We start from the raw sequence: 16,840 nt of genomic DNA on the forward strand, positions 1-16,840 counted from the left end.
AACGTGTACAAATTCAGGTCTTGCTTCCAAGCCCTCTTCTCGGGGCCTGAACCCCAGCCTCCGAGCAGCTGGGCTGGGCCAGTGCACATCTCTAGCCCTCAGAAGGGCTACATGTTTTATGGGAAACCTCACATCACATCAGAAGCAGCACGCAGTAAGATGAGGTGAATGAAGAGAGGCATCATCACACAGGGGGCCCAACAGCCCCTCCTGAGGAGAGGGACCATGTGTCAGCCACAGCTCCCAGTGAGCCCAGGGTGGAGGCTCCTGCACCCGAGATGCTTCTCCGCCCAGGGGATGCCTCTGCCTCAGAAGTCTCTGGACACGTGCCCCCTTTCCTCTGCCAATGTGTCAGTTGCTGTTCAGCAGCTGGTCAAGAGTGTCGGGGCTCCAGGCCTCAGCCCTCACATTTCTGCATCCTGACTGTATTCTTTCTTCAGCAGGGGTGACAGAGAACCTCTGTGATCATCTCTCATTTAGCAACAGGAGCTCAACCCAGCAGATGGATTCCTGCAGCTAAGCACAGTGGGTATCTTCTCAGGGGGTGATGAATTTTCAACTAAACAGAACAATCTTTTAAAAAAAAAATGACAGTTATGCCCTATAAATGTCCCTTTGTGTTTCCTGTCAGAAAGTAGACAATGCTGTGCCTGACAAGAAGCAGGAGTCCTGGGAATGTTTAGTTCAAAAAGCATCAAAAAAAAAAAAAAAATGGGTGGCTGGCAGCCAGCAATGAGGTCATCTTGACCCAGGAAAACACATCAGGAGAATGTAGAGTGTTCTGTGTGTGTGGTTTAGCACCCGGAAGATCGATGCTTAAGATGCCATTTAGTCCCTGAGAGCAGATCATCAGGTTTATCCTGAATTCCTAAAAAAGGCAGAGGGGGCTGGAGAGTGACGTCCAGGGAAAAATCCTGTAAAGAGGAAGCGGAACAATGGACGTGTTGTTTTAATGGCTTTGAAATGACTGTGAAGGCTGGCATATCAGGACCTGGTAAAAGGCAGAAGAATAAAGCCCACTGGAACCTACAGCTCCTTGGGCCTCTGAGCCTTGACGGGAGCCAGGGGTTTCCTCTGAGAGAAAGGAATTCACACCATAATATCCAAACTGCTTCTAAGTCCTTGAGGCATTTTCTTAGAAAATAACAGTAATCTTGAATTTAGCAGGAGAGTCTTTTAAAATTATTCTCAAAAATGTCTTTCTGGCTGTATTATAAGCTTCTAAGGAGCAAGAGTAAATAATCCTCATGATATCAAGCAGGCCTTGGAGATCAGCCTCTGTTAATAAATAGGATCCTGCCTGGGCCTCCCCTTTTTTTGTCTTTTTAGGGCCACACCCGTGGCATATGGAGGTTCCCAGGAGGGGTCCAATCAGAGCTATGGCTGCCAGCCTACACCACAGCCACAGCAATGCCAGATCCGAGCCACATCTGCGATCTACACCACAGCTCACGGCACTGCCGGATCCTTAATCCACTGAGCGAGGCCAGGGATCAAACCCAAAACTTCGTGGTTCCTAGTCAGATTCATTTCTACTGCACCATGACAGGAACTCCCAGGGCCTCTCTTATTATAGCGACATGAGCTCTCCTGCCAATCCACAAAATCCTGTCAGACCAAAGACACGTGACCCAGCAGCGGGTGCCTCACCTGGCATCCTGCAGACACGGGGAGAGCGCAATCATGATGGAGCAGTCCTTTGCAGTCATGGCGACCCGGTACTGCTGCACCTGCAGGCGAGGGAGAGGTCAGCTCCAGGGCCACACACTCCCTTCCCCCTGGAGGGCCCGGGCCAGTCCTGCCCTCTGACCTCTTGCCTCATTCCAAACCCTGGGACTTAGGACTTGTCTTCAGCCAGACAATCACAGTCCACCTTGTAAGAAACTGCAGGTGGTGGCCTCAGCTACTGCTGTGCTACCAGTGACAACACTGAGTATCACCTTACACCTCAAGACAGTGGGACAGACACTCCCCAAGGCTCTGCTTAGAGCAACAGAATGTCCCCACGTCACACAGCACACTGGAATGTCACATAGCTACTGTGCATGACGACACTGCAGACAGAGGGATCACCAGCTGTGTGTTAAACTCACTCCATCCCCACAGTGACCCCACAGGCAGGGCCTGCTAGTGTCCTAGTTTACAGATGAGGAAAAAAGAACAACTCTGCACTGCTAGGCAACAGGAAGGCTAGGCTCAAACCCAGTGTCTTAGCTCTGAAGTTCATGCTCTCAACATCAGGCTATGAGCACAGGTAGATCTGTATGTACTGCCTGCACTCCAATACAGAAGATGGTTTGTAGGATGTGACTCATAAAGCCATGTGTGCACTCGCATGTGTGTCACAGACATACAGGGAGAAAACCAAAAAGACGGTCACCTCCGTGTATAATTTGGGGGCAGCTTCCTCCTTTCTTCTTTGAACTTTCAAATATCATTTGAATTTTTTGACTGAATAGCTCTCACTTTTACAAAAATAAACTAGTTACAAAAAGGAGTGGCCCTTACATTATCACTGGCGTCAACATCTGTGTGGTGGCAGGTCACAACCCCCCGTCTTACTCTCAGTCACTGCCCTCCATGTTGCACAGCCAGAGCACAGCCGTGAGACAACGTCCCAGCTCCTCGTTCCAAACGCGTGTGTGGGAAGGAGAGGGGAAACCCCCAGGGCGGGCTACCTCGGGCCTGTAAAAGTTTCTATGGTGGAAGCAAAAAGCACCTCTTCTCCCAACAGTCTGCTTCTGTAGCTAAGAAACTATGTATTACACAATACACACAAAAGGGCAGCCCAGAAGAATGAAAGAGATAAATACTAAAAACAAAGTATATTTATTATGTCCTAATCTGCAAGACACAAAACCCAGAAGCCATAAATGACTGAGAGATTTGAAAACCTAATAATTACAAGCTTTTGTGATACACTCATAATTCAAAAGTAAAAGATGGGAATAGGAAAAAGTACGTGCAATATGAAACAATATCAAGAATATATAAAGTGCTAGACCCATATGGTGAAAATACCCAAAATAAGCCAATAGCATATGAAAAGATGCTTTACAACAGTGAAAACTTTTGTACTTGTGTGTGTGTGTGTGTAAGACAAAATAAAAGGGCTAGACTTTCACTTTGACAAACGCTACTGTATGTAGTTGGGGCCAACTCAACTTGTGAAGTCAAATAGACAGAACTGGACAAATTATCAAAAATACCTGCTTGAAGACAGAGCTAATAAGACCAGCAAGAATTGCTAGACCAGCGGGAGGACAAAAACACTGGGGTTTTCTTACCTAGGGAGTCAGTGACAATTCTGGAAGTCTGTCCAAGAGACACTTCTAACTAACCTCCACGGGCTTGGGGACAGTAACCATGATGAATCCCCTCTCTGGGTTAGTATCCAAAATGTTGCACTTTAAGCCTGGATGAACCAGAAGTTGACAGGCCTTACCAGGAACTGCAGAGAACAGTCACCAAAGCTGGATTAAGATTACCCTAGCTTGCTAGTGCTTCCCAGGCCCCTGGCAGAAGCAAACCTAAACTTCTCTAGAAGAGGGTATCATTCTAGGCCTCAACTTATTTCTAAAATAACCATACAAATACAACTTCTGATATACAAGCAAAAATACCCAGAAGCAAAAAGACGATGCCATGAGAGAAAATCATCAAAAAGCTCAAAAACGGAAGTTTCGATTGTGACTCAGTGGTTAACGAATCTGACTAGGAACCATAAGGCTGTGGGTTCAATCCCTGGACTTGCTCAGTGGGTTAAGGATCCAGCGTTGCCGTGAGCTGTGGTGTAGGTTGCAGATGCGGCTCAGTTATGGAGTTGCTGTGACTCTGGCGTAGGCCAGCAGCTACAGTTCCAATTAGACCCTTAGCCTGGGAATCTCCATGTGCTGCAGGTGTGGCCCTAGAAAAGACAAAATATATATATAAAATGAACCCCCTCAACCCCCATCCCACAAGATGATACAAAGAGACACACATGGACTCCAGGGATTAGAGGTACCAGACATACATGCTGCTCTGCTCAAGGAAGAAAAGACAAAACTGAGAACTGCAGTGGAGAACTGGAGTAAAAAAAAATGAACTGTTTGAAAATTCTAGAAATAAAAAACACAAAAAATCAACATTAAGAGACCCAGAAGATAAAAAAATACGTTTAATATATATGTAACTGGAGTCCAGAAGAAGAAGAGAGAATGTGAGCTGAAACAAAATCTGGAAAAGTTAAGGCCAAAATTTTTCCAAACTGAGGAAAGACATTAAGACACAGATTTAAGAACAATACACACTGAACTTCTTTGCAGACCAGATACTGTCTCACAGACTTTGAAAAACTTATGGTTTCCAAAGGAGACAGGCTGGGGGGTAAGGGGGTTGGGCTGGGGTTTGTGATGGAAATGTTACAAAATTGGGTTGTGATGATCGTTGTACCATTATAAATGTACATTCATTGAGTAATTAAAAAAACATACACACACACAAAATCACTAGTACATACATCATTAAAACAAAATCTAAGAATGACTCACAGGTCGACCTACAATAAAGGAAACATTAAGCAGTGCTGTTCAGACAAAAACAAAATGATCCCAGACATAAGGTTAGAGATGCAGGGCAGAACGAAGGGCAATGCAAGAGACAAATGTGTGGGTAAATGGACAGTAACCATATAAAACGATAATATGTCTTCTCTTCTGAGTTTAAATGCATACACAGCAACAACAGCCATATAAGTCAGGAGTAGCAGTAAGATGTACTTAAGAACACCAATAGGTATTAGACTTTAGTACGTCCACTGCTTGCTGCAATGGCTGGGATAACCACTAAAAGAAAGTAAAGACTATAACCTCTGAGAGAACAGAGTACAGAAATGGAATGATAAAAAATTAATCAACCCAAAACCAGTAAGAGAGGAAACACAGATCTCAGACAGGTGGGAAAATTAAGGTTTAAATCCAAGTATTGCAGTCCAGTTAAACTACAAAGACCAATGTCAGAATGGATAAAAAACCAAGCCATATTTTAAATATAAAGACAGAAAGATAAAATAAAAGGACAGGAGTTCCCTGGCAACCTAGAGGTTAGGATACAGTATCCTCACTGCTGTGGCTCAGGCTCAATCCCAGGCCCAGGAACTTTCACATGCCATGGGCACAGCAAAAAACAAACCTGACTAGTATCCATGAAGATGTGGGTTCAATCCCTGGCTTCGCTCAGCAGGTTAAGGATCCTGCGTTGCTATGGCTGTGGTGTAGGCCTGCAGCTGCAGCTCCAATTTGACTCCTAGCCTGGAAACTTCCATATGCTGAGAGTGCAGTCCTTAAAATAAAAAAAAAGAATCTAGAGAAGTGACACAATTCCAAACTGAAGGCATCCGACAATATAGCCTCAAAAATAAGTACAACACAGACAAATCCATATTATGTAGAGTTTTGAACATTATGTAAAGTTTCAAAACATCCTTCTTATGGAACAAGCATACCATAAAATCCATGAGGTGACAGGAAATCTGAACAATACAATTAATTTGACCCAATGGGCAGGTATAAAACATCACACCCACCTTCTTTGCTAGTAATCACTACAACTAGATGAGAATCCCCATGGGTTTCGTAATAAAGTTTCTTCTAAATGTTTCCATGAAAAAAAAAAAAGAAATCTTAACAGTATATTTTAACTGAATAACACCAAAAATACAGATTGTGGGGCGTTCCCATCATGGCTCAGTGGTTAATGAACCTGACTAGTATCCATGAGGACGAGGGTTCAATCCCTGACCTTGCTCAATGGGTTAAGGATCCGGCGTTGCTGTGGGCTGTGGTGTAGGTCACAGACATGGCTCAGATCCTGTGTTCCTGTGGCTGTGGTGTATGCCGGCAGCTTAGCTCTGATGAGACCCCTAGCCTGGGAACCTCCATATGCTATGGGCCCTAAAAAGACAAAAAAAGAAAAAAGAAAATACAGCTTGTGGGATGTAGCTAAAGCCATGTGTATAGGAAAATATATACCTTTAAATACATATTTTAGAAAATAATAAAGCCAAAACTTAATTAGATAAGCATTCATATCAGGAAGAAGTTATACAAAGAACAAATTATCAAAAAAAAAGGAAAAAGGAAATAATCAAGAGCAGAAATTAATGAAATAGAAAACAATAATACAGTACAAAAGGAACATTATATTAATTTTTACAAAATGACCAAAACTGATAAACTCTTGGTGGGATAGATTAATAGAAAGACAACAAATACCATATGTCAGGGGGAAAAAAACGGTGCTATTCAGATTTTATAAAATGTTGAAAGACAATAAAAGGATATTATCAAAAAAAATGTCAAAATTTTGTAAATTTTAAATAAGTTTCTAGAAAAACACAACTTATCAAGACTGACAGAAATAGTCCCACTGGCACAGTGGAATAAGGATTTGCAGTTCCATGGCTGTGGCACAAGTTTCAGCTGCAGTGCGGATTCTATCCTGGCCTGGGAACTTCTACAGGCCACAAGTGCAGCCTCGATAAATATATAAATAAATTGATAGGGGAAACAGAAAATCTAAAATTGAGATATTTTAAATTACCCTAGAAGTTCCCATCGTGGCTCAGCAGTAACAAACCTGACTAGTATCCGTGAGGACAAGGGTTCAATCCCTGGCCTTACTCAGTAGGTTAAAGGATCTGGCATTGCTGTGAAGGCCACAGATGCAGCTTGGATCCCACATTGCTGTGGCTGTGGCGCAGGCTGGCAGCTGCAGGTCCAATTCAGCCCCTAGCCTGGGAACTTCCAGATGCTGCGGGTGTGGTCCTAAAAAGACAAAAAATAATAAATTATCCCACAAAGACAACTATAGGCCCAGATGTTTTCACATGTAGTTCTACAAGATATTTAAGGAAGAAAAAATATGAGTCTTACTTCACCTCTTCCAGAGAACAAAAAATGAACACTCCTCAAATGTTTTATGAGGTAGGCAAACCCCCAACACCAAAACCTATATCCCTCACAAATATATATATATGCAAAAAACCCTAAACAAAATATTAGCGAATGAAGTATCATAAAATATAAAAAGAATATTATATCACAATAAATTGTGCAATTACAGGCATACCCTATTTTTACTATGTTTTTTTATAAGGTGGTTGGTAGCAACCCTACGTCAAGCAAATCTATGGGCACCATTTTTCCAGCAGCATTTGCTCACTTCATTATCTGCCACATTTTAGTAATTCTTGCAATATTTCAAACTTTTGGTTTTTTTTGTTTTGTTTTTGCCTTTATGGCTGCACCTGCGGTATATAGAGGTTCCCAGGCTTGGAGTTGAAGGGATACTCCCAAACTCATTCTATGAGGCCACCATCACCCTGATACCAAAACCACACAAAGATTCCACAAAAAAAGAAAACTACAGGCCAATTTCACTGATGAACATCGATGCAAAAATCCTCAACAAAATACTAGCAAACCGCATCCAACAATACACTACAAGGATTGTACATCATGATCAAGTGGGATTTATCCCAGGGATGCAAGGGCTCTTCAATATCCGCAAATCCATCAGTGTGATACACCACATTAACAAACTTAAGAATAAAAACCATATGATCCTCTCAATAGACGTGGAAAAAGCCTCTGACAAAATCCAACACCCATTACTGATAAAAACCCTTCAGAAAGTGGGCACAGAGGGAACCTACCTCAACATCATAAAGGCCACATGTGACAAACCCACAGCGAACATCTTTCTCAATGGTGAAAAGCTGAAAGTATTCCCGCTGAGGTCAGGAACAAGACAAGGATGTCCGCTCTCGCCACTACTTTTCACCAGAGTTTTGGAAGTCATAGCCACAGCAATCAGAGAAGTAAAAGAGATAAAGGAATCCAAATTGCAAAGGAGGAAGTAAAACTATCACTATTTGCAGATGACATGACACTTTACCTAGAGAATCCTAAAGACTCTACCAGAAACCTGTTAGAGCTCATCCATGAATTCCGCAAAGTCGCAGGATACAAAATTAATACACAGCAATCGGCTGCATGTCTATATACTAACAATGAAAGAGCAGAAAGAGAAATTAGGGAGCCAATCCCGTTTACCATCGCATCCAAAAGAATAAAATACCTAGGAGTAAACCTACCTAAAGAGACAAAAGACCTGTACTCTGAAAACTATAAGACACTGATGGAAGATATCAAAGATGACACAAAGAGATGGAAAGACATACCATGCTCTTGGATTGGAAGAGTCAATAGCATCAAAATGACTCTACTACCCAAGGCAATCTACAGATTCAATGCAATCCCTACCAAATCACCAAGGTCATTTTTCACAGAACGTGAATAAAATATCTTAAAGGGTGTTTGGAAGCACAAAAGACCCAGAATAGCCAAAGACATCCTGAAAAAGAAAAATGGAGCTGGAGGAATCAGGCTCCCTCACTTCAGACTATATGACAAAGCAACAGTCAACAAAACCATATGGTGCTGGCACAGAGACAGAAATATAGATCAGGAGTTCCCGTCGTGGTGCAGTGGTTAACGAATCCGACTAGGAGCGATGAGGTTGCGGGTTCAGTCCCTGCCCTTGCTCAGTGGGTTAACGATCCGGCGTTGCCGTGAGCTGTGGTGTAGGTCGCAGACGCGGCTCGGATCCCGCGTTGCTGTGGCTCTGGCGTAGGCCAGTGGCTACAGCTCTGATTCGACCCCTAGCCTGGGAAACTCCATATGCTGCAGGAGCGGCCCAGAGAAATAGCAAAAAGACCAAAAAAGAAATATAGATCAGTGCAACAGGATAGAAAGCCCAAAATCCAACCCACGCACCTACAGCCAACTCATCTATGACAAAGGACGCAAGGATATACAATGGAGAAAGGACAGCTTGTCCAATAAGTGGTGCTGGGAAAACTGGACAGCCACATGGAAAAGAATGAAATTAGAACACTCCCTAACACCAAACACAAAAGTAACCTCAAAAATGGATTAAAGATAAGACCAGACACTATCAAACTCCTAGAGGAAAACATAGGCCAAACCCTCTCTGACATAAACAACAGCAACATCTTCTCAGATCCACCGCTTAGAGAATCGACAATAAAAACAAAAATAAACAAATGGGACCTAATCAAACTTCAAAGTTTCTGCACAGCAAAGGAAACCCTAAACAACACAAAAAGACAACCCACAGAGGGGGAGAAAATCTGTGCAAATGAATCGACTGACAAGGGATTCATCTCCAAAATTTATAAACACCTTCTGCAGCTCCATACCAAAAAAACAAACAACCCCATCCAAAAATGGGCAGAAGATCTAAACAGACAATTCTCCAAAGAAGACACACAGATGGCCAAAAAACACATGCAAACAACATCACTCATTCTTAGAGAGATGCAAATCAAAACCACGATGAGGTACCACCTCACACCAGCCAGAATGGCCATCATCCAAAAGTCTACAAGCAGTAAGTGCTGGAGAGGGTGTGGAGAAAAAGGAACACTAGTACACTGTTCGTGGGATTGTAAATTGATGCAACCACTGTGGAAAACAGTATGGAAAGTCCTCAGAAAACTAAAAATAGAACGACCATTTGATGCAGCCATCCCACTCCTGGGCATCTATCCAGAGAAAACCATGACTCGCAAAGACACATGTACTCCGATGATCACTGCAGCACTATTTTCAATAGCCAAGACATGGAAACAACCTAAATGTCCATCGACAGAGGAGTGGATCAAGAAGATGTGATACATATATGCAATGGAATATTACTCAGCCATTAAAAGGAATGAAATACTGGCATTTGTAGCAACATGGATGGATGGACCTAGAAATTATCATGCCAAGTGAAGTCAGCCATACAATGACACACCAACATCAAATGCTTTCACAGACATGTGGAATCTGAAAAAAGGACAAACTGAACTTTTTTGCAGAACAGATGCTGACTCACAGACATTGAAAAACTTACGGTCTCCAGAGGAGGGGGTGGGGGGATGAGCTTGGGTTATGGGATGGAAATCCTGTGAAACTGGATTGTTATGATCATTATAGAACTACATATGTGATAAATTCATTTGAGTAATTTAAAAAAAAAAAAAAAAGCAAAATAGCCTTATTGCTGATATAGAGAAAGTTTTAGTAGTCTGGGTAGAACACAAAACCAGTCATAACATTTCCTTAAACCAAAGCCTAATGCAGAGCAAGGCCCACTCTCTTCAAGTCTACAACGGCTGAGAGAGGTCAAGAAGCTGCAAAGAAAATTTGAAACTACTAGAGGTTGGTTCATGAGGTTTTAAGGAAAGAGGCCATCTCCATAACATTCCAGTGCAAAGTAAAGATGCAAGGGCTGATGCAGAAGCTGCAGGGAATTATCTGGAAGACTAGCTCAATTAATCCACGAAGGTGGCTACACTAAACAACAGATTTTCACTGTAGACAAAAGAGCCTTTTATCAGAAGGTGATACCAACAAGGACTTTCATAGCTAGAGAGCAGATGTCAATGCCTGGCTTCAAAGGAGAGGGTGACTCTCTTGTTAGGGACTAATGCCACTGGTGACTTTAAAGCCAATGTTCATTTACCATTCCAAAATTCCTAGGGCCCTTACGAATTATGCTAAATAGGAGTTCCCATCATGGCGCAGTGGAAACGAATCCAACTAGGAACCATGAAGTTGCAGGTTCAATCCCTGGCCTCGCTCAGTGGGTTAAGGATCCGGCATTGAATGCGGCTTGGATCCGGCATTGCTGTGGCTCTGGTGTAGGCCGGCTGCAACAGCTCCAATTAGACCCCTAGCCTGGGAACCTCCATGTGCCGTGGGTGCGGCCCTAAAAGGTCAAAAAAAAAAGAATTATGCTAAATCTATCCTGCCTCTGTTCTATAAATGGAACAACAAAGCCTAGATGACAGCACATCTGTTTACAACATGGCTTACTAAATTTTTTAAGCCTCCTCTTGAGGCTTACTGCTCAGAAAAAAGATTCCTTTCAAAATATTATTGCTCAATGACATTGCACTTGGACATCCAAGAGCTCCGATGGAGATATATGATGAGATTAATGTTTTCATGTCTGCTAACACAACACCCACTCTGCAGTCCATGAATTAAGAAGTGATTTCGACTTTTAAGTCTTACTCTTTAAAAAATACATTTTGTAAGGCTATAACTGCCATAGACAGTGAATTCCTCTGTTGTATCTGGGCAAAGTCAACTGAAAACCTTCTGGAAGGGATTCGTCATTAAGAACATTCGTGATTCATAAGACAAGGAAAAAGAGCAAGATTAAGAGTTTGGAAGAAGTTGCTTCCAACCCTCATGGATGATGTTGAGGGTTCATGGCTTCAGTGGAAGTAATAAGTGTATATGTGCTGGAAAGAGCAAGAGACCTAGAATTAGAAGTGGTGCCCAAAGGTGCCATCTCATGATAAAACTTTAATGGATGAGGACTTGCTTCTTATAAATGAGCAAAAAGAATGTGGTTTCTTGAGATGAAATCTACTAGCGAAGACGTTGCGAAGACTGTTGAAATGACAAAGGATTTAGAATATGACATAAACCTGGTTGATAAAGCAGCAGCACGATTTGAGAGGATTGACTCCAATACTGAAAGAAATTCTACTGGGGGTAAAGTGCTTTCAAACAGCACTGAAAAACTCAACATCCACTCCTGGTAAAAATTCTCTTAACAAATCAGGAGTAGATGGATAATGGTTCTCTTAATTGGATACTGGTTATTTATTTTAAAAAATAAACAAAATGACATTCAAAAACACCTGTAGCAAACATTTTACTTAATGCTTCCTCTTTGAGACTGGGAACAAGACTAGAATTCCTACTATCACAAATTAACAGGAGTTCCCATCATGGCACAGCAGAAACGAATCCGACTAGGTTGTGGGTTTGATCCCTGGCCTCACTCAGTAGGTTAAGAATCCGGCGTTGCTGTGGGCTGTGGTGTAAGTCACAGACATGGCTTGGATCCTGGGTTGCTGTAGCTGTGGTGTGGGCCAGCAGTTGTAGCTCCGATTAGATCCCTAGCCTGGGAACCTCCCTATGCCATGAGTGGGGCCCTAAAAAGCAAACAAACAAAAAAACAAATTAACTGTATGCAGTTAAGACAAAACAAAATAAATAATTGAAAGGAAAAAAAAAAATCATGGCGCAGTGGAAATAAATCTGACTAGGAACCATGAGGTTACGGGTTCGATCCCTGGACTTGCTCAGTGGGTTAAGGATCTGGCGTTGCTGTGAGCTGTGCTAGGTCGAAGACTCGGCTCGGATCTAATGTTGCTGTGGCTGTGGTGTGGGCCGGCAGCTGTAGCCACGATTAGACCTCTAGCCTGGGAACCTCCACAAGCCTCAGATGTGGCCCTAAAAAAAGCGCCTCCCCCCCCCCAAAAAAAAGGAAAGGAAAAAATCAAATTCACAGTGTGATTTTAGATATAACAAAAATCCAATAGAAGCTATAAATAGATTGTTAAAATCAGTGATTTCAACAAGGTTAACAGATAAATGATCAAAATAGAAAAATCAATTGCATTCCTATATATCCACAATTAATATTTTTTAAATGAAATTTTTTTTTTTGGACTTTTTAGGGCCACACTCACAGCATATTGAGGGTCCCAGGCTAGGAGCTGAATCAGAGTTGTAGCCACTGGCCTATACCACAGCCCACAACAATGCCAGATCCAACCTGCATCTGTGACCTATACCACAGCTCACGGCAATGCTATATCTTTAACCCACTGAGTAAGGCCCGGGATTGAAACTGCATCCTCATGGATACTAGTCAGATTCGTTTCTGCTGAGCCACAATGGGAACTCCAAAATGAAATATTTTAAAAGATACGTTTATATCTAAAATGATCAAGTATCTAAGGCTAAATCTAATAAAATATAAGGTCCCTAAAGAAAATCATAAAATGTTTTATCAGATTTTAAATAAAACATAAAAAAGAAAAAGAAAATGCCCATGTAGGAAGACTCAATATTATTCAGTTGTCAAATCTTATCATCATTTTAACGCCAAATCAATCAAAATTCCAACAGGCTTTTCTTTGTAGAACTGAAAGGGGGGGGTTGTTTGTTTGTTTTTTATTTTTTGAGGTAGAGCTGATTGTACAATATCTCATAATTTCGTGTACAACACAGTGATTCACAATTTTTAACAGTTATACCCCACTTATAGTTATTATGAGCTCGTGGCTCTGTTCTGTGTTGTATAATATACTCTTGTAGCTTATTTACTTCATACAGAGTAGTTTGTAATCTCTTAATCCCCTACACCTAACTTGCCTCTTCCCCTATCCTTCTTCCCATTGCTAATCACTAATTTGCTCCCTATACCTGTGAGTCTATTTCTTATTTGGGGGTGGGGAGGTGGGGGATGCTGCACCCATGGCATATGAAACTTCCCAGGCCAGGGATGGAACCCACCCCACAGCAGCAACCCATGCCACTGCAATGACAACACCGGATCCTTAACCCACTGAGCCACCAGGGAACTCCAAGTGTGTTTGCTGTTAGTTTTTTTTTTTTTTTGAATGAGTTGATTCTAAAATTTATGTAAACAGGCAAAAGATCAAGAAGAGCCAAAGCATTAATTGGCTGGGATCCATGAGGATGTGGGTTCGATCCCTGGCCTCACTCTGGTTAGGGATCGGGTGTTGATGTGAGCTGTGGTGTGGGTCGCAGACACGGCCTAGATCCTGCGTCGCTGTGGCTGTGGCTGTAGCCAGCAGCTGCAGCTCCGATTCAACCCCTGGCCTGGGAACTCCCATATGCCATGGGTGCAGCCTGAAAAAAAAAGCAAAAAAAAACCCAAGACTGTCTTAAAGAGAGTTGAAGGATTTACTCTACTGAGAATCAAGATTCACTATGACTCTATAGTCATCAGGACAATTCCAAATGAAAATAAAACTCTATCTCATGCCATAACAAAAATCAATTGCAGAAGGTTACCCACCAAATAGTTTAAAATATCTATAGGAACTTTAGGTAGAAAAACACAGAGAATGACTGCTAAAGAAGGAAAAAGACGTAAATTAAACTACCTTAAAATTATGATCTTCTGTTCTTTTTTTCAATGCTTTCATTTTTAAAGTTCTGTTGAAGTATAATTGATTTACAATGTTATGATAATTTCTGCTGTACTACAAAGTGATCATATAAATATACAACTGATCTTGCCTTCTTAAAAGGACTCCATTTAAGAGAGTAAAATGGCAGGTGGAAGAAGTTACCTGTGGCACATACATCTGACAGTGGGCTTCTATCCAGAACCCAAAAAGAACTTAACTCCTTCAAACCAGTCAGAAAAGGATAATCAATCCTACAAACTCTGGGCAAGAGACTTAAATAGGTACCTCATGGAAAATAAAATGCAAATGGCCAATAAACATATGAAAAAGGTGCTTAATCTCATTATCACAATAAGCCACCATTATACATTCACTAGAAAAGACCCAAAACCAAGTGACAGAGAGGGTAACAGGTATATATACCCTAGCCTGACAAAGGGAATGTAAATAGGTAAACAGGTAAAACTGTTTTACAGTATCTACTAATGCTAAATATGCTCATTCCCCTGGTCCAGAAATTCTACTCCTAGGAATATATTCAAGAGAAATGTATGTACATGTACACCAAGAGATGTGTACAAGAATGTTTCACAGAAGTTTTATTCGCAACAGTCAAAAACTAGGAGCAAATCAAATATCCATCAACAGTAGAATGAATGAATTGTAGCATATCCATTCAATAGATCACTATGTAGCATTGAAAATATGGAAATGTACACAATAACATGAATGAATCTCATAAATACTATATAGATCTTAAAAAATAACCAGGACTATACACACACACATGCATGCATGATTCTGTAATAACAAAAATCAAAAACAGAACAAACTAAAACTATAGGAATATAAGTCAATGCAATAGTTAACTTAAGGGAGAAGGAAGAGACGTAACTGTACAGGAAAACAACAGGGATTCCAATGAGCTTCCAGTGTTCCAAATTCAGACCCTAACTGGTTCAAAGAATTTTCTCTGTGAAAAACACATCTTGTACTGTGCACTCTTCTGTATGTGCTCTATTTCATACTCTAAATGAGTAATGAAACAAAAGCTTAAAAAATAAAATTTTAAATATTAGTAATGCCAAGTGTTTTTGAGATCATTGGGACATGGCCCTCAACTGTTACCAGGAGCATGAATTGGCAAAATCTTTTCAGGTGGCAATATGACAGAATCTACCAAATATCAATCCCACAATTTAACTTCTAAGAATCTCTCTGGCAGATAATGCTTAAGTGCTCAAGGGTTAAAGTCCAAAAATGTGGATGTCAACATTATTTTTAACAGTAACAAAGATAGCATCCAAATAAATGACAATTATATGAACATACTAAAGAGAAAAACATGTTTAGGAGCATGGAGAACTTGCACGGCCCCTCCTACAAAACAATAATATCCCTTTGACATTTTTAATGCCCTGCTAGGCTTGCAGAAGGTAACGGGAATCCCCAATCCAATCCCCTCTTCTCACACTTACTCCCAGAAGAGCTGAAACTAGAGTTTTGAGGAAAGAGCAGTTGGGAAGGCTGAGCTGCCCTGTAGGCATGGTTTCTAGGAATAAACCATGGAGTACAAGATCTAAACCTGAGACTTCTCCCTCAAGCCAAGGATCCAAACTTTTTCTGGAAGAAAGCATCCCCTGTTTAGCTCCCCAGGACAGAAAACATCTCAGCAGCACATCCACAGTCAGATGCTGTTGTATAAAATGGTTAAATGCTTAGAGAAAAACAATCAACCCCTTCTTGTACCTAGAAAAAAATTACCTTTCAAAATATGACAAAATGTAAACATATCCAGAAAAACAGATACAGAGAGAATTTATCAAAAGACTTTCATTAATGTAACTTGTAAAGGATATACTCCAAGAAGACAAAAACTAGGAGTTCCTGTCGTGGCACAATGGTTAACGAATCCGACTAGGAACCATGAGGTTGCGGGTTCGGTCCCTGCCCTAGCTCAGTGGGTTAAGGATCCGGCGTTGCCGTGAGCTGTGGTGTAGGTCGCAGACGCGGCCCAGATCCCGAGCTGCTGTGGCTCTGGCATAGGCCAGTGGCTACAGCTCCGATTCGACCCCTAGCCTGGGAACCTCCATATGCCGCGGGAGCAGTCCCAAAGAAATAGCAAAAAGACAAAAAAAAAAAAGACAAAAACTATAAAAAACTGTAGGCCAATAAATTATACCACTTAGATTAAACGGAAAAATTTCTAAAAAGATACAAACCATCATAAGTGACTCAAGAAGAAACAGACAACATAAGAAGACCTGTAACAAGTAATGAGACTGAAATGGGTATCAAAACACTACCTACTAAAAACACAACGAAACAAAACCAAAAACCCCACAAAAGAGAAAACAACAACAACAAATAAAACAATCTACAAAGAAAAGCCCAGACCAGGATGGCTTCAGTGGTGAATTTTATCAAATATTTGAAGAAAAATTACCATAAATCCTTCTCAGCCCCCACCCTGCCTCCCAGAAAAAGGAGACTGAAGCACTTCCCAACTCATTCCACAAGGCTTGTATTACAGATCCAGTATCTCTCATGAGTATGGACACAAAAAGCCTCAACAAAATAATAGCAAAGTTAACCCAGCAACATATGAAAAGAAATCATATTGCATGAACAAGTGGAGTTTATCCCAGGAATACAGGGTTGGTTTTAACATCCACAAATAAATATGTCGTATCTATAGAATACACGACAAAAATCACATGATAATATCCGTGGATGCAGAAAAGACATTTGATAAAATCCAAC

At 41.3% G+C, this 16,840-nt stretch overlaps 1 protein-coding gene across 2 annotated transcripts in view; it reads right to left on the reverse strand.

The window, feature by feature from the left end:
* IPPK (inositol-pentakisphosphate 2-kinase) overlaps positions 1-16,840 on the reverse strand; it is a 59,448-nt gene that overhangs the window by 2,660 nt on the left and 39,948 nt on the right. Inside the window, exon 12 of one of the 2 annotated variants that reach the window (XM_047779292.1) lies at positions 1,651-1,730. The exons of the other annotated variant lie outside the window; for it this stretch is intronic. Within the exon in view, the coding sequence (XP_047635248.1) occupies positions 1,651-1,730 (80 nt within the window). The remainder of the gene's footprint in view (positions 1-1,650; positions 1,731-16,840) is intronic. 2 annotated transcript variants of the gene reach the window in all.

This window comes from Phacochoerus africanus, chromosome 5 (assembly GCF_016906955.1).
Source record: "Phacochoerus africanus isolate WHEZ1 chromosome 5, ROS_Pafr_v1, whole genome shotgun sequence".
NCBI classification, from domain to species: domain Eukaryota; kingdom Metazoa; phylum Chordata; class Mammalia; order Artiodactyla; family Suidae; genus Phacochoerus; species Phacochoerus africanus.